The sequence below is a fragment of the Cydia amplana genome, chromosome 12 (assembly GCF_948474715.1).
Source record: "Cydia amplana chromosome 12, ilCydAmpl1.1, whole genome shotgun sequence".
In the NCBI taxonomy this organism is placed as follows: domain Eukaryota; kingdom Metazoa; phylum Arthropoda; class Insecta; order Lepidoptera; family Tortricidae; genus Cydia; species Cydia amplana.
The window spans coordinates 8,984,004-9,007,418 of NC_086080.1; the positions used below are offsets into that span (position 1 = coordinate 8,984,004).

General features: G+C 37.3%; 2 protein-coding genes across 2 annotated transcripts in view; one reads left to right on the forward strand and one right to left on the reverse strand.

The window, feature by feature from the left end:
• Positions 1-3,691: 3,691 nt before the first annotated feature.
• LOC134652987 (vitamin K epoxide reductase complex subunit 1-like protein 1) lies at positions 3,692-15,557 on the reverse strand. Its single transcript, XM_063508261.1, has 4 exons — positions 15,295-15,557; positions 7,408-7,587; positions 5,658-5,755; positions 3,692-3,963 (listed from the first exon to the last, which is right to left on the reverse strand). The coding sequence occupies exons 2-4, from the start codon at positions 7,572-7,574 to the stop codon at positions 3,761-3,763; spliced, it is 468 nt and encodes a 155-aa protein (XP_063364331.1). The 5' UTR covers positions 7,575-7,587; positions 15,295-15,557; the 3' UTR covers positions 3,692-3,760.
• The window catches only part of LOC134652994 (autism susceptibility gene 2 protein-like), a 77,058-nt gene continuing 68,281 nt past the window's right edge, over positions 14,639-23,415 (forward strand). Inside the window, exon 1 of the mRNA XM_063508267.1 lies at positions 14,639-15,280. Coding sequence (XP_063364337.1) covers positions 15,041-15,280 — 240 coding nt within the window. The 5' untranslated portion in view covers positions 14,639-15,040. The remainder of the gene's footprint in view (positions 15,281-23,415) is intronic.

Below are 23,415 nucleotides of genomic sequence, written 5' to 3' on the forward strand. Positions count from 1 at the left end.
AAAGCACTGCGTTTAATCGTTTTTTTTTATTCTGTAAGTCGCACAACCGTCTAGCATCCCAAAATTAGATAAAGTAAACTGATGCGTATGCATTCATAATTGCATGAGATAACCGACATTGCAAAGTTACTTACTTTTATTTCATGTTATACCTCCTCATATAATTTTTTATCCAAAAATACGCCCGAATCAACACAAATAGACAAACTGTAATCAGTTTACACTTTGCTGTATCTAATTTCGGATAGGTTCCACTGTACAAGTGTAGGTACATATAGTTTGTCAAAGGACTCTCATTTCAAACTTAGACAGAGAGAATCATACTATTTTTGTCTTACACTAATAGTACTAGCACCCAAAGAAATGGATGAGTATAGTTTTTTTGTTTATGTTCTTATTTACTAACAATTTGGTTTGACCAACTATAGGTACATGGCGTACATAGTTAAGCCGAAAAAAATTACAAGCAAAAAATTTTACAAGCCTGTTCTTGTTAAATTTTAGGTATATATGATTTTTTATGATTTTAGGTATATTTAATTAATGATGAGGAAATTGATATTCCGATGTACATACTTCTTTTGTGTTTTTTATTTATTTATTTGACATCTAGATTTTATTCTAGAAACATTCTAGACTAGTATTTTTTATACAATTTTTTTTTTCATGTTTGACGATCCTTTTGTGAAATTCTTAATTTAATTTAATTTGTGTTTAATTTGATTTGTATAATAATCCAATATTCTTATGGTATAATAACATCAATAAATTGCTCTGATAATTAGCTTAAGATAATTTACAAGTATGTTACGATTCATAAGTTCTTGTTGCTAGGCCTACATGAATAAAGTATATTTTGACTATTGACTATTGAAATATCCACGGTGGTGCCTTTGCCACTTTTCCTTGATTAACGTGGTAAACTCACACCGTAAAACAAATAGAATTTTCTATTTATCCATATTGTATATATACGATTGGTAGAAAATTACTTAGGCTTTTATAATTAACTATTTTTTATTGTAAAATTTAAATAAATAAATAGCCTTTGCAGTCCCTTACCGAATACAATGTTATCAGAAGTATTCATGATGTAGATGAGGCCTTGCATGGGGATTTGCAATCCACGTTATTTACTTGTCTCTGCTCTGTGTCATAGATTAATTGGGTGCATTTTGTGAAACTGAAGGCGCTACTGTGGCGGTAGTGGATGTATATATTTTAAGATCATCAACAATGAAGCACAATGAAGTCTAATAGGAAGAGAATATCTAAATTGTAGTTGTATTTTGTGAGGTAAAGCAGCCGTATTCGTCATGTCATGTCCCAGTATCAGATGCGTTTACGACGAGACAAATCGCCAAGCAGATAGGGAGGTCATTACACTTGACTCACAAGAATAAGTTTAACGGGCACATTTTTGCTACTGAAGCTCAGCTTTTTATACAGCAGCGTAGGATAGGCATGCCATCGTGTGGGTTTCGCAAGGCTTTAGGTCATAATTAAATTCAAATTGAATGAAACTACCTAAGTAAGATTTCGAAATTTGAGTTAGAAGCGCTACGATCAATAATGAAATGTAATGAAATATTTATGTGTCTGATCTTGAGAATAATCACACCGCTCCATATGGATATACGAGTAGAACCAGTTTTAGGAGTCCATGAAACTGTCTTCCGCTGTCCCATACAAATGAGAATTTTCTGAAGTTTTACAGATAGTATAAGTTTTTTCTGTCACAATGGATGTGAAAAATACTCATGAAAATAATGATCGACTTGGAACTTTAAAAAATGTAGGTACCTACACCTACTTAACATACAAAACAAAATGCGTTAGACTCTGTGCGGAAAGAGAAGAGTCGTGGAAAGTATGGGCCCCAATACATTCCCGCGACTCTTCTCTTTCCGAACAGACTATAGTACGGAACTAACGGGACAGATCATGGAAATCATGGAATGTCCCTTTTGATTTGATCGACACCAATCGCCAATGAGATGAAAAGGGAACCGATTTTTTCATTTCGAGTGCTCGATTTCGTGTGGATCCCTTCAATATACCTTCGGTACTCGGCATTTAAATTCTACTAATAGAATTGAAAGTGAGAGGTCAGTACCACTGGATTTCGAAGTTCTATCACTCGAATTTCAATTACGAATTTCTACAGACTTTCAAAATTTCAAAAATCGGCCCCTAGATCACAGCTACGACAGATGAAAATGAAGAAAAATATCGTCTTGTAAAGCTTGCCAACACCTACGGAAAGAAACTATTTTCAAATGGAATAATCATAACCCTCACGAAGTTCTATTTTCTTACTTATTTGTTGCAATTTTATATTGCGATGAGCCGCGCGCAAACGGACGTTAGGTATAAAAACATAAATATTTCTTTTACCGCGCCTCATCCATTCATCAAAACATGGGAAACACTTGGAATTCGAGATCATCCGTATTCATCACCCCCGAATCACGTCGGCCGCAGCCTGCCATTCATCTTGCTCATCGCGCTGACGGCAGATACCTACAAAGATTGCGCTTTCAACTTTATATCACGGATGTACAGTCAGTAACGGATCAAACAATGCGCTAAAAGTAGGTATATGCCACTCTGGAATACTTGTCCAAACAGTGAGGTATTTGTCTATCTCGACAGTTCGCGTTCAAAAAATCTGCTAGTCTACTTGTTCTAGGGATAGAGACATTATGTAATTAATCTCTTTTTTTGTTAATTAGAGAATGCTAAATACCTACTTTTAACGCATGACTATGCGTAACGGGTGACAAAGTAGCGTGTCTAACCAGACGCACGCTACTTAAAAAAAAAAAAAAAATCAGTTATTTCGCTAAATGTACTTAAATCTACATACCTACATTTGTGTGCAAAATCTCTAGTATGAGTGTACTTTTGATGCTGATTGTACATATTAGCAACGGATAGAGTTTACTCTAGCTCTAGTAGTGTCACGGGGCACGAAATGTACTGACTATGGAGTGTAGAGGTTCCTCTACTTACATTATTATATTGGGCCCCATACATTCCACGACTCTTCTCTTTCCGGACAGACTCTAGTACTGACTTTATAAAATTATCAAGTCAATGGCGGCGAAAAGGTTAACCAAAACCAAAGAGAATTCAAAACACACTCTATTAAAATAGAGTCTGTTTTCTCATCACACTCTATTCTCTTTGCAAAAACCTATCATAGGTACATAGGTACTTATCCGCTTAGTTTTCAATGCGTCTTCTGGGGGCCGATTTTTGAATTTCGACCACTCGATTTCGTGTATTTCGTTAATTAATATCTCCACTACTAGGCATTTAAATTCTACTAATAGAATTGAAATCGAGTGGTCAATACCAATAGATTCCAAATTTCGATCGCTCGTATTTCAAAAATTGGCATTTTGCCGTTTTCCACCGATTTTCGAGTGACGAAATCGAGCGATCGAAATTCAAAAATCGGCCCCCTGAAATGCATCTAGATAATCAAATGACATACTACTCGCCAATAGATGTCACCTTAGCCACTTACGGAACTAAGTGATATTGATAGTGGAAGTCAACAGATGGCGTTATAAACAATTGTAGTAAAGCGCCATCTGTGATCTGGACACTTAACTTTTAAATGCTTTTATACAGTACTACTACTCGCTGACAGAGGGCACTGAAACCGTAAATGAAAACAAAATCACTTTTACAAACTTTTAATCATTTGAATCAATTATTTTTTACAGTTCACACGAGTATGTTGTTACATTTATCGGCATTTTTTAATGACATATTTCAATTTCCTGTAGACTAATGCGGCTATGCCACCATTTACAAAGTAAGTGGAGATACAAACCAAGCAGAAATCTTGTAGAACGAATAATAAAAGGTAGGCTAAGTAGATGCAGGTGAGAACCGACATCACTGCAGTTAAAAGCTGTAGTCGCACCACCGACATGTTGTCGTACGTAGCTGAAACAAGAAAAACAAACAAATGTAGTTTTGTGGAGCTTTGTCCTTAACAAAAAAGTTGTAACTTTTGTGTAATAAATAACTAAAATAAATAATAATAAAAGAATTAAGGTAATATTCATATCATATCCAAATTATCCAGCGATATGTACTAAGATGTGATGTGTGCATTGATGGTATTAGATGACTGTGTAAGTCTCGTTAAGTACCTACCTATGCGTAAAGTAGGTCTTACCAACTCGTGCTAAGAATTTGATAGCTAATGTAGGTCTGTGGCGCTGGAGGCTCCGTATACTAATGTAAAGATAATCAAAAATCGACAATTACCTACTTACTAATTTAGTTTTTTTAACAAGCAGAAACGTCTGCGACCGATGCTATTATGCTTAGAACTACTTACTACAAAACACATGGCGTCGTATAGCGCCATCTTCTTTAGCTATCACTCGCATCTTTTAGGTAGTTATCATCAGGTTATCACAATGTATTTTGTCACACATTTTCCCTAATGAGAGAGTGAGACGCAATGACATTGAAGTAATAAATTGTAGTTACGAGGATTTTCAGGTCAGTCGGGATCGGGTCATGTCCACCGACCGAGAGGCAACTCAAGGTACGTTACAGCTAGGCCCTTGCGTTATAATAACATTAATAACCGATTCCCTTTCCTTACTGGAAAAAGCTTGGTTCCGTTCGAAGGGTCTCTAACCCTTTATGTAAGATCTGTAAACATCTAACGTAAGATGTATCTAACAATAAGGCTCCTAAGTACGAGTACGCTTAGACTAAGCTTATAAGTTACTCCTATGGACGCACTTGTCCCGATTGACTTTTAACTCGACAAACTGACGAAATCAAAAATGTTGAAAACGATATAGGTATATTAATATTCTTGGCCCCGGAAACAAGGAAAACAACGAGGGAAAACAAATATCAGCCGGCCTTAAACGCTATCGAGTTATTACTTACCTACTATAGGTATTAAGTGCACGGACCGCAACGTCAATAAATCATTATCAGCAACTCAGTAAACCCTCGATTCACACTTCCTAGGCACTCGGTGCGAGTGTACGAAGTGGCCCATTACGTTAACAGTTACCCACTCGTGAGATACCAAATAAGCGTAAAGTACCTAACTTACTTTGCACTGAGCTTCTAAGGTCTTCGCAATAGTTTTCTCAGGAAAGAGTCACGACTGCGGTGATGCAGGCGTATCGCGATTGTCGGTTATCGACTTTGCAAGTTAGATTAGCATTGAGTAGGCACTTGGTACAGCATGTCGATAGAAGTAGCAAGTAAAAGATTTGTAGCACGGGCAAAAGTTGCCTTAGTCCGCAGCAAGCTCGGTTCTCAATACTAAACGTAGTTACGCTCTTATTTTAGTTTTTATTTACACTAGATTAGTCTTATTTGCGAATTCATACTACCATTAAATGCAAGTAGCTATGTATGAACTTGCAATAAACGCTTATCAATATACAAACAGGCTCCAATGTGAAGGCCAGCTTCACTTATAATAAGTATTTATATATTTGTATACCCATATTGACCTTATGAAAAATGTGTGCAAATTAGACTCGTGAATCTTGAGTAGAAATAACAGAACTCGACAAAGGTTCCATAAATAAACGAATAAACTAAGCTTTGAAAATGTTCAGGTATGGCTATGGAGTAGTATACCTATATGTACTTACTCATAATAATCATGAGGCAGTAGAAAATAATTCCATAAATGCAATTCGGAAGTTCTAACTGAGACCCTTTCGCCACCAAGCCAAATCCTTTGGAGAAACTGCGAAAAAAAACCAATAAATTAAGTAAGTAAGTAGGTAGCTAGGTAGGGGACATTAATAAGGTAGGTACCTACATTATCGTATTTTATTATTGCTATCCAATAATTTAAAAGAAAATTCCCGTGTTTTGTATTTAACTTCAAAATTTGGTATCTATAGATGACCCTAACTATACCTATTTTTAAATAAATACCTGCTACGTAATAAAATGTTTAGTAGACGCCATCCCAATAAAAAATTACCTACGTACATTTATATAAATTAATGAGTATCCAACACACAGACAAGACATCCTCTAGACTAAGCATAGTAACGCTACCCCCTCTGCCACTTATACGGTAGTTTTACTCCATCTTCGAGTCAATCCCGTGCCGTGATTGGTCCGTGTCTTTGAACGGACCAATCACGGCACGGGATTCACTCACCTCGTCCCCCCCGGACCCTCCGTATTTTTGGCAGCATCGGTTTCATGAAATCATTGCTCTAAATTCAGTCTAGAGGATTCCTAGTCTATGATCCAACATTTTTCTACCTACAGTACCTTTCCCACAGACAAAACCTTAAATAAGTGTAATAACAATATTTTAACCATCAAATCTCATCGAATCAGCGATGAAAATAGACAAGAGATACCTACCCATTATAATCACGATAAGCAATAATAGACATAAAGGGGAAGGTAAATTGGTGACGAAAATTGTGCTCACCCCATCCATTGAGTTATGCTCCATTGAAAGGGCTTTCAAAAATCTCCCCTAGCTGTTTGATGATCCACAAGTTGGAAAATTATTTATGGAAACAGCTTTTACGCTAGACAGAAATGCTTTCTAAAGTGGAATTTGAATCGCGTTTCGCAAGATTGAAGTCCGTTTTAAGAATTTTAGTGATTTATTTAACAACTTGGCGTTGGCGCATTCAGAAACAGTGGTTCAGGTACCTACACAGTGCAACTTTCGAGATGGAGGTCCTTGGTTGAACCAACAAACTATCAGATTATTTATTTAGCTCATCGATGGAGGAATACATTCTGTGGAAAGGAAACCAGACCATCCACATGACAACAATGCCCAATTTCTCTTCTGGGTTGAAAAGTCAAATGGCATAGCAAGAGTCAATGGCCTTTTAATTTTTCTGATCCTTATGCCAAGCCTTGGGTAAATTCATAGATATAGCGTTTATGATTTATAGGCAGTGGCGGATTTGCCCTAAGGCCGAGTACCTAGGCCCGCGGGCCTAGTGCGGCCAGATATTTGGGGCGGCAGTTTATATGATGGGTAGAAAGGGGCGGCTAGTGCTTACTACAGGGCCAAGGGCGGCAAAGAATGTAAATCTGCCACTGTTTATAGGTAGGTAAATTCATTGTCCCTCAAGCTTGTCGCACGTCGCGAATGGTCACGAATGTCACGATCACATCCCGAAGAAAAGAGAAAGGTTACAAAATTATCTAACAGCACATATAGTTCGTAAAATAATTGTCGCCCGTAACCAATCAAATCGTTCCTAATTGAAAGTCAAGTTCACAGTGACCAGTTGTAGGCATACAATCTAATTAGAAATGATTGGATTGTTTACGGACATCCATCATAGGGTGGCGGACAATCATGATTTTACTGGATCCTTAACGCGAACGAACGATAGTAGAATTACTTACCCAGACGTGAGAACTTTCGAGCAGCTGACTTTTTCAGTGAGGTCGCAGTAGGCCTTATACTCGGGGTCTGCTTCGGCGGACAGCTCCACGTACAAGGCATACGTGGATATCAGGATGCCGACTATCGCTGCCGATATGATAGCTCTGTCTAAACCTTTTACACCCATTTTGAAGATAGGGCTGAAATAAATAAATAAACATGTTTGTATTTTTGTGTATAGGTTGATAAAATGTGCGTCGAGCGAGCGGAGCACTCGATGATGTAGGTGTATAATTATTTCCCTTCGTATTTTCACGGAAACGTACATACTTCTATTTCAGTCAGTCTCGGTACAAAAAGTACTGAGGTCTGATGTTGATTGTCTGGGGTTGGTCAGTAGCATGGCATGACATTTATGCACTACATCTGTATACCTACTTGCGTATTTTTGCATGCAATTAATGTACCACCCTCCCACCGCAAAAAAATACGCAAATAAATATTAGAAACCACCACCAAAAGTACAATACTCGACATGTGTTTCGCCTCTCTCCTCTCTACTGGCTCCTCTACACGATGGGCCAACGCCGGCCACTCCAAGGGACGCAGCCATGCGGTAGAATGAGATAGCAATATCACTTGCTCCCTCTAACGCATAAATGCGTCCCTTGGAGTGGCCGGCGTTGGCCCATCGTGTAGAGGAGCCATACGAGGCATCCTCATGCTGGAGATGCTGACGGTCTGGCGTCCGGCAACGGCAACTGGTAGTACCTACCTATTTAACAAAAACTTTAATAAAAACAAACACTTACAAACAAGCACAAAGACCAAATGGCATTTTGCCGACTTATTTATAGTGCTTCAAAATTTACATTCAAACTAAGTATTTCATTTGCCAGAAAACTTACGCAAAGTATCTGAAACAGCATCTAGAATTATCGTCGGAATAATTTACATAATGAAAATACAGCAAATGCCTTCAACTGACTAAAATTTGTCAACCGTGACTCAATCAAAGTTATTATTTTAATCTTTGCAACCTTATTAGTCATGTATTTTTGGGGTATTTGCGCAGGTTGTATGCATCGTGTAACCAAAACGGTTTATAGCAGAGTCTGTGCGGAATAGAAAGAGAAGAGTCGTAAAATCGCCACTCAGGGTCGTGGCGCTGGAAGTCGCCAGCAACATGCTGAGTACAGCTACCCAAAATTTTTGTTCCCCAATATTTTTTGTTCCATTCGCGTTTTTCCCACTTTTTTATTTTCCTATGCAGTGTCACTATTAGGCTATTTTTCCGGACGCATGAATTTCTATACGTTTTTGTTGCTACGCTTATTTTATTCCATGCATTTTGTCTCCTATTCCGTATTATCTCCATACCTATCATGTACCTGTAGAATTTATTAAGTACCATTATTTTATCAAACACTAATATTTTAGATGGTTAATATTGTGTCCAATCTTACCTACCGAACCGTAATATTAAAGAGTAGTAGAAAAAATGTGAACTTTTGTAAACGCAGAATTTGATATCCTTTAATACCAAGTAATAATATATAGCCACCAGGCTAGCAGTTAGCACCACTATTGTAGACAAAGCTCATTGAAACACGATAAAAAGTATTAATCAAGCAGTGTCATATTTTATAAATATTTAATAAGAGAACAAAAACGAGCTTACAATAAAACTGTGTTGACGGTAAATTAAACAGCGTTATCCGATCCAAATTTAATTTAGACGCGAGATTAAACAGATAATAAATGTTGTTTCAAAAACTAATTCACACGATCTTTTAGAGCAGTGGTTCCTAACCTGGGGGTAATTACCCCCGTGGGGGTAAAACTGGTATTTTACGGGGGTAATTAGCTAACCTAATATAACAATACAACAAACGTACACATTTTTTTTTGTTACCATTGGGAGGAGGGGTAAAATCAGATGCCCTAGTTAGTCATAGAGGTGACCGGATTGAAAAGGTTAGGAACCACTGTTTTAGAGAATATATGATATTATAAGAAGGGGAGCCCCAAACGTATTGAAATGGAACAAAAAAAATGTTTAGTCGACGGTTCTGCCCTAATGCTGTTGTACAAGGAATTTAGCAGGAATTTACAAGGAAGTCATATACGCAATTTTTTATTTTTCTGGTACTTAATATATATAGTACGTGTATTCAGAGGTCACACAAACTGGTTTTGTGTATTCGTCGCATTATGGATGATATGGTAAAGAAAACAAACAAGCTGCTGGTAAAGGGTATTCTAAATTAAGAAACGGTTACCCTATTTACTGAATACTTTGCCCGCGGACATAGTAAAATAGCCCAAAAAAGTAAATTAATAAAACCGGCCAAGTGCGAGTCGGACTCGCGCACGGAGGGTTCCGCACCATCAACAAAAAATAGAGCAAAAAAATTGTGTTTGTTGTATGGGAGCCCCCTTAAATATTTATTTTATTTTTAGTATTTGTTGTTATAGCGGCAACAGAGATACATCATTTGTGAAAATTTCAACTGTCGCAGTTCATGAGTTACAGCCTGGTGACAGACGGACGGACGGACGGACGGACAGCGAAGTCTTAGTAATAGGGTCGCGTTTTTTACCCTTTGGATACGGAACCCTAAAAACAGTCTTAAAAGGTATAGTACACTATACACACACACTACACTATAGGGGACACACTACACTACAGTACACTATAGGGGAATGTGTTGCCCTAAAGAGTAGTATAGAGTATTCATGACATTATTACCTACTTAAGTATTATAACTCCCAATGTAAGCCTATTACTTATAATATTTAAATTTAATTAAGTATAGAATAGTGCTACTCCACAGTCAAACAAATGTAGTTTTGTGGAGCTTTGTCCTTAACATCATCAGCATCACAAAGATGTCATTTAAATACACAAGTTCGCTATTAAGAACCTAAACATTTTACTTACCCTAAATGTTACTTATTTGATTGTTATACTATCACATACCCACAAATCCTTGCGTTTTCATCAACGTTTTATACCTATACAGTTACTTGTTTGTTTATTTAATAATTCGTGTTTATAAATGAGTGTCGAGTGGCACAAACAGGCTACCTCGACGGTGACGCGTGGTATACTGAGCCGGTGAGTAGAACGTAGTGATTATATGTGACGTTATCTATGAAAAGGGACCTTATTGTCGATGGCGATTACGCCATTATCAACGATGCTCCGATATAAATACAATGCCGCGCGACGCTGTGCGGCGTAAGCGCCATCGACAATAAGGTCCCTTTTCATAGATAATGGCCCATATGCTCTTTACCCGTGAGCCGCTTATCTGTCGTGTCATCATGTCATGCGAGTTTTATATTCATAGGTAGATAAGTAATTAATAAAATTGTTTTTAAAAGCTAAAGTACCTAAAAATAGTTTTAGGCAAGGTCGTTTAGTATTGTGAGGAATATTAACTCCTCTACACTTGTGGTTACTTACACTTTTTTATTTTACATTTTTATGTTATTACTACTTACCGTTTCTCATGGACTTTGAATTTTTGATAAATATATGGATTTTTTTTCCTATTTGGATCGAAAGAGCTCATAAAGTATGAGTAGAAATTCGTAGGCTGAATATTCGCTTGTTGAAAACTTGTTTAATTAAATTAACGCTCATACCTTAAATACAGTTCCTTTTTGCATTTCTTCCGTAAAGTACTACAAACTTTACAAAGGTAAAACCGGCCAAGTGCGAGTCGGACTCGCGCACGGAGGGTTCCGCACCATCAACAAAAAATAGAGCAAAACAAGCAAAAAACGGTCACCCATCCAAGTACTGACCCCGCCCGACGTTGCTTAACTTCGGTCAAAAATCACGTTTGTTGTATGGGAGCCCCACTTAAATGTTTATTTTATTCAGTTTTTAGTATTTGTTGTTATAGCGGCAACAGAAATACATCATCTGTGAAAATTTCAACTGTCTAGCTATCACGGTTCGTGAAATACAGCCTGGTGACAGACGGACGGACGGACGGACGGACGGACAGCGGAGTCTTAGTAATAGGGTCCCGTTTTTACCCTTTGGGTACGGAACCCTAAAAACAGTAATGTAATGGATTAATAGAGTATGGTTTTCCGGCCGAGTGATACCTCTACAGCCGGTCGAATGTAAGCGAGGTGGTTTAAAAAACCGGCCAAGTGCGAGTCGGACTCGCGCACGCAGGGTTCCGCACCATCAACAAAAAAAAGAGCAAAACAAGCAAAAAAACGGTCACCCATCCAAGTACAGACCCCGCCCGACGTTGCTTAACTTCGGTCAAAAATCACGTTTGTTGTATGGGAGCCCCACTTAAATCTTTATTTTATTCTGTTTTTAGTATTTGTTGTTATAGCGGCAACAGAAATACATCATCTGTGAAAATTTCAACTGTCTAGCTATCACGGTTCGTGAGATACAGCCTGGTGACAGACGGACGGACGGACGGACAGCGGAGTCTTAGTAATAGGGTCCCGTTTTTACCCTTTGGGTACGGAAACCTAAAAATAAGAGGCATATAGGTAGGTATATTATATAGGTAAGGTCAATGAGGGCATTTCCGTCATACTTTTTTATAAGTTCACTTTGGCTGGTCATAACTACGATGATATTTAATTTTTAATAAACCTGATGACTGTAATAGATTAAGCACTTATTTGGCTATATAAAGGTACTCATATTAAATTGCTAGTACTGCTGGTTATTTAAATATGATTTTTTTAAAGACATGTCAGTTGACGGATTTTCCCTAGAGTTTGGGGCATTTCCGTCAACCAACGATTTTTCTTGGATCGTGACGTATTACAAACATAATATACGTCAAGTGAACAAATACCACTATACTCTTAATCGAAACTAAACCTTAGCGACCTCTATTTAAAGTTCATTTTAGATTTTATTACCAAATATATTTTTTTGGGGCAATTCCGTCCTATTTTTAAATTCAGGGGTAATGAACATTTTTAAAAACTTTAAAAATAATATCTACTTTCTAATTTTAAATAATACAGCACAGATATAGATTGATCTACGAAAGCTACGACGAATTTATATAATAAATTTTACAATTCAGTAAGAATATCGCATCACCTCTCATGAATATGAGTTACACTTGAGTCAAATCAAAAAAGGTTGGCAATATATGAAATAGGGAAATTCCGGCACATGACGATTTTTCCCTTTTCGTAATTGACGGATTTGTCCACTCGCTATGGCGTACTGTTGTTAGAATAGCCACAAATGTTGTTCGACGGATTTGCCCGCTGATGGATTTGGCCACCCTGACCTCTTACCTCTATATAAAAAAATAATATCGTTATTATTTACTACTAACTGTAACTACGTTATATAGTGGCAAATTGGCAATATTTTATTTACCTCTCTTTAGGTCAAAGGCCTTCCTTAGGAAGTTCTACAACGATCAGTCATGCGACGACATCAAGCTAAGAGTGTGATCTAAATCAGAATAACAAAATTGTACTAGACAAAAGCGTAAGTCACTCCCAGAATATTCTAAGTGGGGAGAGCAATACACAAACATAACAGATAAATTTTAATCTCGTTAGCTAAGAATAACACATTAATGTATGCAAAACGTCACTTAAATGACTATACGACTCGTTAAAATTACGCGCTCCAATAATATTCAGAGTCTGGCCAAAGACAAGTAAATAATAATTACGTACTGCTGGCAAATCTTCACCCGCTGTTTCTTTCACTGACGCCCTTAAACGCCAAACAATAAATTATCTTATCTATATTAGGCGGAAAGATGCCAAAATTGCGAGATTCTCTACATGGGAAGTTCTCAGTAACTTCTTAATAAGTATGTATTTATTTAATATCTGAAAAGGGGCAACGAATTTTCTAATTTGGACACCCCTTTTATTTTTGATGAAATTCTCACACTTGCGAGGAAATCAAAAGTAAAAATCTCCAAGTAAGTAGACTTCAAGGACTCTTTCTAGCCACGTCAAATTAAGCCGAATTTGGGCAATCTGCGGAAATAATTCGTGTAGTTTTGAAAATTGGCACAGGTCTACCTTGTGGTGTCCAAATAAACATAGGTACTAAAAGTCCTTGAGTGTAGGGGGTGTAGGTACTGAGAGTGCGGCTTGAAGGTACCTTTTTACGTATTTTTGCTTATATCTCGAATATCGTACCTACGAATAGCATACCTAGGAAAAGTCGTAAAATAAAAACTATAAAAAATATTTTTTTAGGGTGGCTCCCCTACATGAGCTAAGTGGGGTGATCTTTTTTATTATTTGTTAATTTTAACAGCCTGTAGCTCCTAAAGTATTTATCGTAGAGTAAAAATAAACATAACCCAATTTGTAGGAAATTTTATGTAAAAACTTTTGTCCGAAGCAAAAAATGTCCTCCACGTAATAACCCCCCCCCCCCCCCGCCCTTCACCCCTCTGTACACCCTCAGCATACACCCCACCTATTTTAGTATGTTTATTTGGACACCACAAGGTATAGGTTACCTGTACCAATTTTCAAAACTACACGAATTATTTCCGCAGATTGCCCAAATTCGGCTTATTTGTATTGTTGTTTTTGAGCGCTTTATAACAACATATTACCTACGCCAAAAATTAAATAAAAACAACGACTATCTAGCTATAGTTTATCAAAGGACTGTCTCATTTACATTTAGTTAGACAGAGAGAATCATACTATCTTTGTCTTACACTAGTACTAGCACTCAAAAGAAAAGGATGAGTGTAGTTTTCCTGGTTCCTACTGACTGACAAATTGGTTTGACCAACAACATTGATTTCGTCTTATAGTGCTTTAACTGAAACGAAGTTATAAAAATAAACTCATAAAATAAAATAAGAGAGTATTTTTTATTTTTAACAAAACCTTGCAAAAAGCTTAATTTTTATTTAATTGCTCTACCATAGCTCTACTACGGCTCTACTCTACTACAAATAAAGTTGCTAGGTAAAAAAATCTGCACACTGTTTACGACATTGTTTTTAAAACATTACTTTATTTTGACCCTTAACGTTATAAAAATAAGAGCTGCCTAAATACCATCTACTTTTGAAAAATAGCGTAAATATCGTCAACTCAAACACGCCATCAGCAGTTTGTATTTTACGAGAGGGAAGATAGGTGTAAGCGTACGAGTGAAAAGAGTACAACCGAAGCGAGCGCCACATTGCCACAGCCGCCCTATTGTGCTTTGACGTGTTATGTTGGTATCCCTGATTTAGTTCACCATCGCGACCGCGACGTAGCGTTGGCGTCGTGCAACACCTTTCATTGTATTGACTATTGACTGATTCTCAACATAGAGAATAATGTATAAACTTAATTTAATGTATTATTATCTTAGTTCTTGTTAAATTATAATGTAATATGTCTTAGTTTAAGTGTAATTATGTCTCCATTTACGTGAATGTGAAAGAAGACAGCCCGTCGAGTGCTACGCGGCCATTTTACTTGCAATGCGGCAACGGTGTACAATCCGCCATTGGAAACAGCCAGTGTCTTTCTCCGAGTGCAAGATTTGTATTTTGTTGAATACAGCCTAATATCGACGGATAACCATGAGTGATTCCAGTGAAGTGCGGATTTTAGTGTAGTGAAACACGGTGGTCGGGTGATTCGAATAATGTGCGAACGATGGAAAACGAAGTGAAGCAGCGCAATCAGAGAAATAGGCGAAGGGAACGGGCACAGCGCATGCAAGCACAGCGAGAGAGTAAAGTTAAGGATGGGGACAGCGGCGAGGACGAGTCCCCGGCGAGAGAGAAGCCGCCTCGTCCTCCTACCAGGAGGAAAAAGTCGCGGGAGCCACTCGGAGAGGAGGACATCATCGATGGATTCGCCATAATGGCATTTCGCACCTACGAAGATCTCGAGGTAAGTACACAAACCCGTCTGTTATCACGATACAGCGCGCGACCAGGTATAAGCCGTGTTGTCGACTTATTGTGCCTGCTGATTACCTTGTCAATATGGCTTAGCCTTTCTTTCTAAACACAAGCACTTATTAGAACACGCTTCAATACTTTGCACAACCTCGGTTACAATCGTCGATTGGTCAAAATTTGATTGTTTGTTTTATATTATTATCGCTACAGTGATGCATTCGGCTACATTGTAGCCTAAAACATAATTATCACCTATGTGACGAATCTCGTAAAGAATCTACAAATTTAACAAACTATTATCGTCAAACTTAATATTACAACAACTATCGCAAAGTGGACATTTAAATTGGTAGGTATTTATTTCATATTCTCATTACAAAAACAGCGCCTTGTAATCGCTTTGGACGTCGTTGCCTCGGAAGTGCATTGACCTATTGAATGAACCCTAGTGTAAAGAAAGATCAGTCGTAAGTGGGTTTTTAGTGGCCTATGCTTTTCGCCATAAAAGATATAGTAAATATACGTTTGGCGTTAGATTTGTAAGACACGATAGTAGTTACATATACCCATATAATAAAATAACAGTAGATAGCAGCTGACGAGGTTGTACTTCGTAGGAGCGATCTCGGCGAGTCGGCGCTCGGTGCAGCGGTCTCCCACAAAGTGTAAATTCGGTCTAAGTGGCTTTCGCTCGTTTGTGCTCATTTATCGCCGTCCACAACCGGCAATATGTTGAGTAGGTATGTTAGCATGTGCACAATAAAACTACATTCCGCGCTATCGTTTTAAATTATGGCGACAGGCCTGCCGTTTGTGGCTCGTTGAACGCCGTACGCGTACTAAAATGCTGGAACAGGTTCCTTTGCTCCTATTTAATTCGCCACATGCGGTTTGCTTATATGCAATTTTTGCTTACAATGAACGTAAGATAATTGTTTACAAGAATGAGGTTTTTTGTAGAAATTACAGATCAATCGGCCAACATATGGTCGACGACGGAAAATAATACCATTTCCTGTCTATTGTTAAGTTAAAACCTTATTGAAAACGAGAGAATTATTACCTGATAATTATTATTAATTATAAGTCATTGTCAGATAAACAATAATAATTCAATAATTTCTGCGTCGTCATACCTACGTTTTACCTATACTTACGTCAACAAGATAAATAAAATAGCATTAGATAAAAATACCGAAAGTCCACCTATACCTCGTCAATATTTTCCCACGTTAATCCTTATTTGGGTTCTGTACCTGTGTTCGATTAAGAACCAGTACTCCTAGGTCCAAAAAGGGTTACATCTTGAATTAAGTTGTCCTTAAGTCCTTACTAGCATCCTAAATAATTCAGTACATAGGTAAGTAATAACTAAGTTTACTTTTAGGATGCATGCTTGTTTAATGCCTCTAAAGTCGTTAGACACAACTTTATCGCCTTTCTTTTAAGGTCACGTATACATATTTTTGGCATCAATATTGGTAGATCTTGACTGAACATTTAATCAATTTGATCCCTGGGCCACTTTGGAGGTAGTTTAGGTAACATTATTGACACAGTTTGTTGCCCAATTGCAAACCTTATTGCAACGAGTTACGGTCTACCAGCGATCAATTAAGCGTGTTACGTTACTGTTAGTAGGTAGGTAGGTTCCTTGTCGCAATGACAGTAGAACCTCGATTATACGCACTAATTGGTACCGAGACTAGTTTGGATAATCGAAATGTGGGTATTTTGGTACTAGGTAGATCAAACAAAAACAATGCCTACCTGTTTACATAAAAAAGTGCAGTATGTTACAAATAGACGTACAAATTAACATTAAAATATAAAACACCTGAATAAAGTTCGCGTAGATCATTGAGGGTTCGGATAACCGAGGTAATAATAACCGAGATGGTAAGATACCGAAACATATCTTATAGTATAGCTAAGCACTACACACGACAACGATAACAAAATAAAAAAAATTGCCGTCATAAACCTCGTCAATGTCTGTCTAGCACCTACATTGTGAGAGAGACGAAATATACCAAAATATATCGTAAGTAATATACCAAAATATATATTGGCTTCGTGTGTGGACTCTGTCAAATAGTACGTCAAATAATATACCTATCGTAAGATGCCTTGCTATAGATATCTTTTGGTATATTATCGCTCGTTATCAAACAAATAATACATTGAATGTCAGTAATCTAATGTGCAAAGTGCAAACCTGCATAAAAATTTGTAAGCTGATAGATGCATCGAGGAGCAAAGCTAATAACTTTGACGACTATACCTACTTACCCGCATAAGTATCAATGCACATATGTACAACTAAATAAATAATGTTTAATATCGAGTAAGTTATACCCACGTAATATTTTTAAGTAGGTACTGACTAAGTATTACTAATAAATCTAATAATTTATGTCCTTAGTAACTACCTACGTAAGCGTAAAATGAATTCATTATTGTATGTACAAGAGAATAATCATTTAGCCAGGTAATATGTAACCTATCCGCAAATTAATAGATTTGACCTTTTAAGTGGAATCAAGTCTTCCAATGTGACTGTGTCACCTACCCACTGGCGATATGACTGATATGAGTCAAATGTAATGAATACTAAGACTAAAGAAGCATATTTTAATTAAGTTGTAAAAATAACCTACCTTTAGGTAAGTAGAGAAAGCGAGTTCTGTGGATCTATCCGTAATTGTACAATGATAAGTAAGCTAATTCATGGTAGGTACCTACGTATTTTTAATTAGTTTCATGTTGCTTCCTGCTTAATTTTGCACGCGTTAATTTGGCTGGTACCTACCTATTATCCTCTAAAGGGCAAGAACCGCAATGGGCCAACGTACAAACATTATGAATAAAGGAAATATTATGTATTACTAAAATAGGCTTGGGTTTACTTAATCTAACATACCAAATTACGTAAGCTATACTTTTTTACCAGTTCAATGTTCCTTCCTCCTTGCACGTTAATTAAGTAGGTTTGCTAATTAAGTAGGTATGTTATCGTGTATAGGCACGGATCGCAATTGGAATGTAGGTATTTATGTATAATAATAGTTATGCAGTGGAACCTCGATAACTCAAACCTCGATTACACGAATTAAAATTCTCGTGTCTTTCAAGACGAGGTTCAAGTAGATCTTTATTGTGGCAAGGTAATTTACGATTCCCGATTCTTAAATCTTTATGTACCTATATCTCGAATTTTATAACAATACTAATTAGACTCCAGTAACACTTTGACAAAATTAGCAGAGATTTGATTTGACCCCCATTGCAAACCAACTATGAGCTAAACTTCTGTTACTTTAATTTTATTTAAACAAGTCGAAACCGCTTTAAGTCGAGCAAGAATCTATAAAAGTCATTCCATGTCGATATCCTCTGTGTCAAAAGTCCGTAAACAGAGTTTTTTGACGTTTACGTCAAGTCAAGATCTGTTTATCGAGGGTTCACTTTATCACTTTAATGTTAGAATTACAAATATCATAATCGTAAAACATTTGCAAGCAGGTATTTTTTTATTACTTCCATGTTTTTAATGTTATACGTGTGTATTAGGAATTAGGAACGTGTTCGTTACGGGCCGCGTAAACGGTCAAAGACACGATAGTAGGTATTTTAAACCTTAATTAACGAATTTTTCGCTTTTTTATTCTACCGCCGTAATAAGGCTGCACAGAATAATTGAATAATGTTAATATGATAGATTTGTAGAGTAAAAACTATTGACTAATACAATAATTAAACGAAACTTTATCTAGTTTTGGAGTACTATTAGTTATTCTGTGGTTTTGGCACCTACTCGTAGTTCCCAACTCAGCTAGATTTCTCACAGCTCAGGTTTTTATTATATTATTTCTAAACGCTGTTAAATCCGTCTCGAATGCCTACATGTAAATTGTAGATACATACATCTGTTTGTGTAATGCAATGCTTGCCTACTTGCATTGCATGCGTGATTTTGGCTTTGAAATAACGTTGCCCAAGACCACGGGGCTTCTCATAACGCCGCAGGTGGGGGCACTTTGCTGACCTAATTTTATACAGGTATGTTTGTTCTTAGGTCATGTTGCTTGCTAAAGTGTCATTCAATAGAACTTGCTAACTATGTAAACAAAAGTTACTAGTATATTGACATTCAGTGTCAATTTTAGTATGGCGGTTTGTTTCCATAGTTAGCAAGTTCTATTGAATGACACTTTATACATATGTATACGTGTGCTGTTGTTTAATTTTAAGGGGCCCACTGATTAACAGTCCGCCGTACGATATCGGCCTGTCAGTTGTTCGGAACTGTCAACTTTTTGTTCTAACTGATAGGCCGATATCGTCCGGCGGACTGGTAATCCCCTGTGGGCCCCTTTATAAGTATAATAGAGATAGAAATACCGATGTAGAGTGATGTACAAATGTACATTAATAGTAATTAAAACAATTTAATCCTATACATTATAGTAATTTAGTACGATTTATAGGGAACTAGGTCGAACTAATATTTTCCCATAATGTTGCTATTTATGACCCAAATGTTTGTCATCCAGAAGGCAGGAATAATATCGAACTACTTAAAAATATATGTAAAGCTTAATAACATATGTATTAAAAATATATGTAAAAATGGTCCCGATGGTCCTGGGTTCGAATCCCGGTAAGGGCATTTATTTGTGTGATGAACACTAATATTAGTTCCGGAGTCATGGATGTTTTCTATATATATAAATATGTATTTTATCTATATAAGTATGTATATCGTCACCTAGTACCCATAGTACAAGCATTGCTTAGTTTGGGGCTAGGTTGATCTGTGTAATAGTGATGGGTAGGACATCAATTTAAAATGAGTTTGTATGAGTACCTCATTTTCTAAAATGAGGTGTTACAATGTCTTACTTCAAATGAGGTGAGGTACTAGCATATTTTCAGCGTCGACTATTCCATTAATTCCAACGGCGACAAAAATATTTCATGTATATACATATTTATGTATTCATAACTTCCTTTATAAATAAATAAATAGTAACATTTAATTGGAGTGCAATTCTGGAGGTTAAGAATAGAACTTTTAGGAGAAAGATAATTTTAGAATCAAGTAAAATGAATAGAGGAGTGAAGTAAGACATTTTTGCGGTACGAAGTACTGCGACAAATTAACAAAATGAGTGGTACAAATGAGGTGCCTCACGAGTGAGCGACTCAACACTACTGTGTAAGATGTCCCCCAATATGTAAATATATGTATGGAAGCGCTGGTGGCCTAGCGGTAAGAGCGTGCGACTTGCAATCCGGAGGTCGCGGGTTCGAACCCCGGCTCGTACCAATGAGTTTCGGAACTTATGTACGAAATATCATTTGATATTTACCAGTCGCTTTTCGGTGAAGGAAAACATCGTGAGGAAACCGGACTAATCCCGATACGGGCCTAGTTTACCCTCTGGGTTGGAAGGTCAGATGGCAGTCGCTTTCGTAAAACTAGTGCCCACGCCAATTACTGGGATTAGTTGCCAAGCAGACCCCAGGCTCCCATGAGCCGTGGCAAAATGCCGGGACAACGCGAGGAAGATGATGATGACTTAAAAATATACATATGTATATACCTACCTACATTACGTACACTAGGTAATATATACTGATTTTCAGATACGAGTATATCTATTAAGGGGGCAATTTACTATAATAGTCAGATAAGCAATCGAAGCACTTATCTATTCTCATGTTATCATGTTTTTGATATGCCGCCAATAATCTGAAGAAGTTAGAACATTTAATTGTTATCATTATCAATAACAATTTGGTATACCTTTAGGTATTAACATTTTATGTGACCGATTAAATAACTCAATCAGATTTACTGACCATTAAATTGCTCCGCTAGTTTCTTAATTTCGTAATGATCATCCCGGCCTATCTTGGTCCAGACAGAGTAGTCCAAACATTCACATCGCCTACTGTTTTTTCAGTATCTTGTAATAAGTGGCTTGGCCGTTTCGTTACGCCAAGAAATATTGTATTATAAAAAATAATGAATAGTGAATACATTTTTCACCTTACGTTCATGTGACAGTAGCGAAACGGTCAAGCCACATATTTTGACTAAGGTGTAGAGTTTGTGAAGTTAGGGCTTGTAGAGTTAGAAGCTTGGCTCTACAAAAGATCTGATAACTTTTTGGCAGTGCGAGCCTTATGGTTTCGTCTTGGCAACATTTTACATGAAAATGTTTTTGGTGGGATTAATATTAGATTTATTGGTTCTCTAGAGAGCCTAGAGCATGATTAATAACACCTGTCGACCTCTACGTTTGTGAGAACAACATTGCAAAATAAAAAAAGAGGTGTTCCAAAGTAATTTGTAAAGTTTGGCAACACCCGTCTAACCTACCTGATAGCGGTCGAGGAAGTTCAAACTTCGAAGTCTTCGAACGTGGCATGAAGTTATGCGGCCGTGAAATATTGTCAGACATTGGATTTCGGTGAAGCGAGCTCACGATCCATTTCCTTGTCCTTACGGTGTTTTTATCTTGTTAAGAACGTGGATTTGGTTCTTTTGTGGGAGTACAATTTATTTTGGCGGTTTACGTATTATTTGGAATGGAGATAAGCTGCTTAGAGTAAACGGAAAATATTTAACATCGTCGTTTCATTTAATGTAGTATTATACTGCACTATACCCGAATTAAATTAAAAGGAAAGGTAGAAATGACAAATTATGTTACTACTTAGTTACTTCCTTAATCTTAATAATGTATATATAATGTTTGCTAATGACTACTATGTTTTGCTGCAATTCAACCTTCAAAATTCACCCAAGTAGCCTATTATGTACTTGTCATGTTACCCACTGACTTAATATTATATCTATGATGTTACCCATTTATGAAGCCATAAACTATGTGCGTCACCAATTATGACAAGTTCGACTAAAATTTGTCAATAGATGAATACATAATTGATTTTCTGTTGAATTATTAACATCTTATTATCGCGTTCGAAGTAAATTATGACGGCGCACGACGCTAGGCCATAAATTTGTACGGTAAGACGTGTAATACTTGCAAAAGCCACAGCAATATACTCGTCGAACACGTGTCTGATGCACTTGCTGCGTGTGCTTATACAAAATCAATATCGCCGCTTTAGAAGACGACCCGCGATGGCTGGGAGCAGGGACCGAGTGTCTCGGCGCCCCTAGACACCCCTATGACCCATCCCCTCCTGGTTATTCCCTGGAGCTCAATGTTAGCACTTTTTGACATAATACTTACCTGGGTGAAGTTTAAACCGCTTCGTTTCGCTTTTATTACCACTCGTGTTGCTGCTTGAAATTTCTGCGCTCCCGTCGACTTTAGACTGCGAGTTAACTTATGTTATTTAAAGTTTTAACTGTTCTGGTCTCACGAGAAGGAAATGCGATGACCACGCTTTCGAGAGTCGAGTTTTATATTTCGTCGTAACATAATAAAGCCCGTATCTTGATGTTCCGTTTTACTTAGACGAAATGAACCTATTCTGAAATTTTGTTGATGATGCTGACCTTAGACAAACCTTATATTATAACGCTTCAAAAAGTCTCAAAACCACTGGCCTACATTCTAACGTGGTTATAAAATCTTTAGATTTCATATTCAAGAGGTTCAAAACGCTTACCGATCAAACGAAATCCGCTATAACCACCTTTTAAAGGTATTAAATACGTACTTGAGATACTCTTTTTAAGATGTGCCAAGTGGTAAGAATCGCGATGCTTTTCGAAGTACGGCGCTTCGTCAGGGGATTGCTACCTCGGTAATCATAAAAGTCTTATGTACCGTTGGAGTATAAACTTGACAAACGTCCTTTTTGATTAGCGAGGTACTGTAGTGGGGCAAGGGGCGCGGTGTATCTCGCCGATCTGCCTGCGGCCGATAAGTTTGTGCACCCTCTCGGCCATGCTATCGCGATCTAATAGTCCGCCGAGAGCTCACTACAGCCAATGTGAACTTGTCCGCACTCCTCCACGTCGAGTGTGCACTCGACACCCTCTTATCGTGCTTGACGTTTAATGCGTAACTAACTCCGGCTGAAGAATCAATTGTAAATAAACAACACAAGCTTATCGGTATTTGTACTCGCACA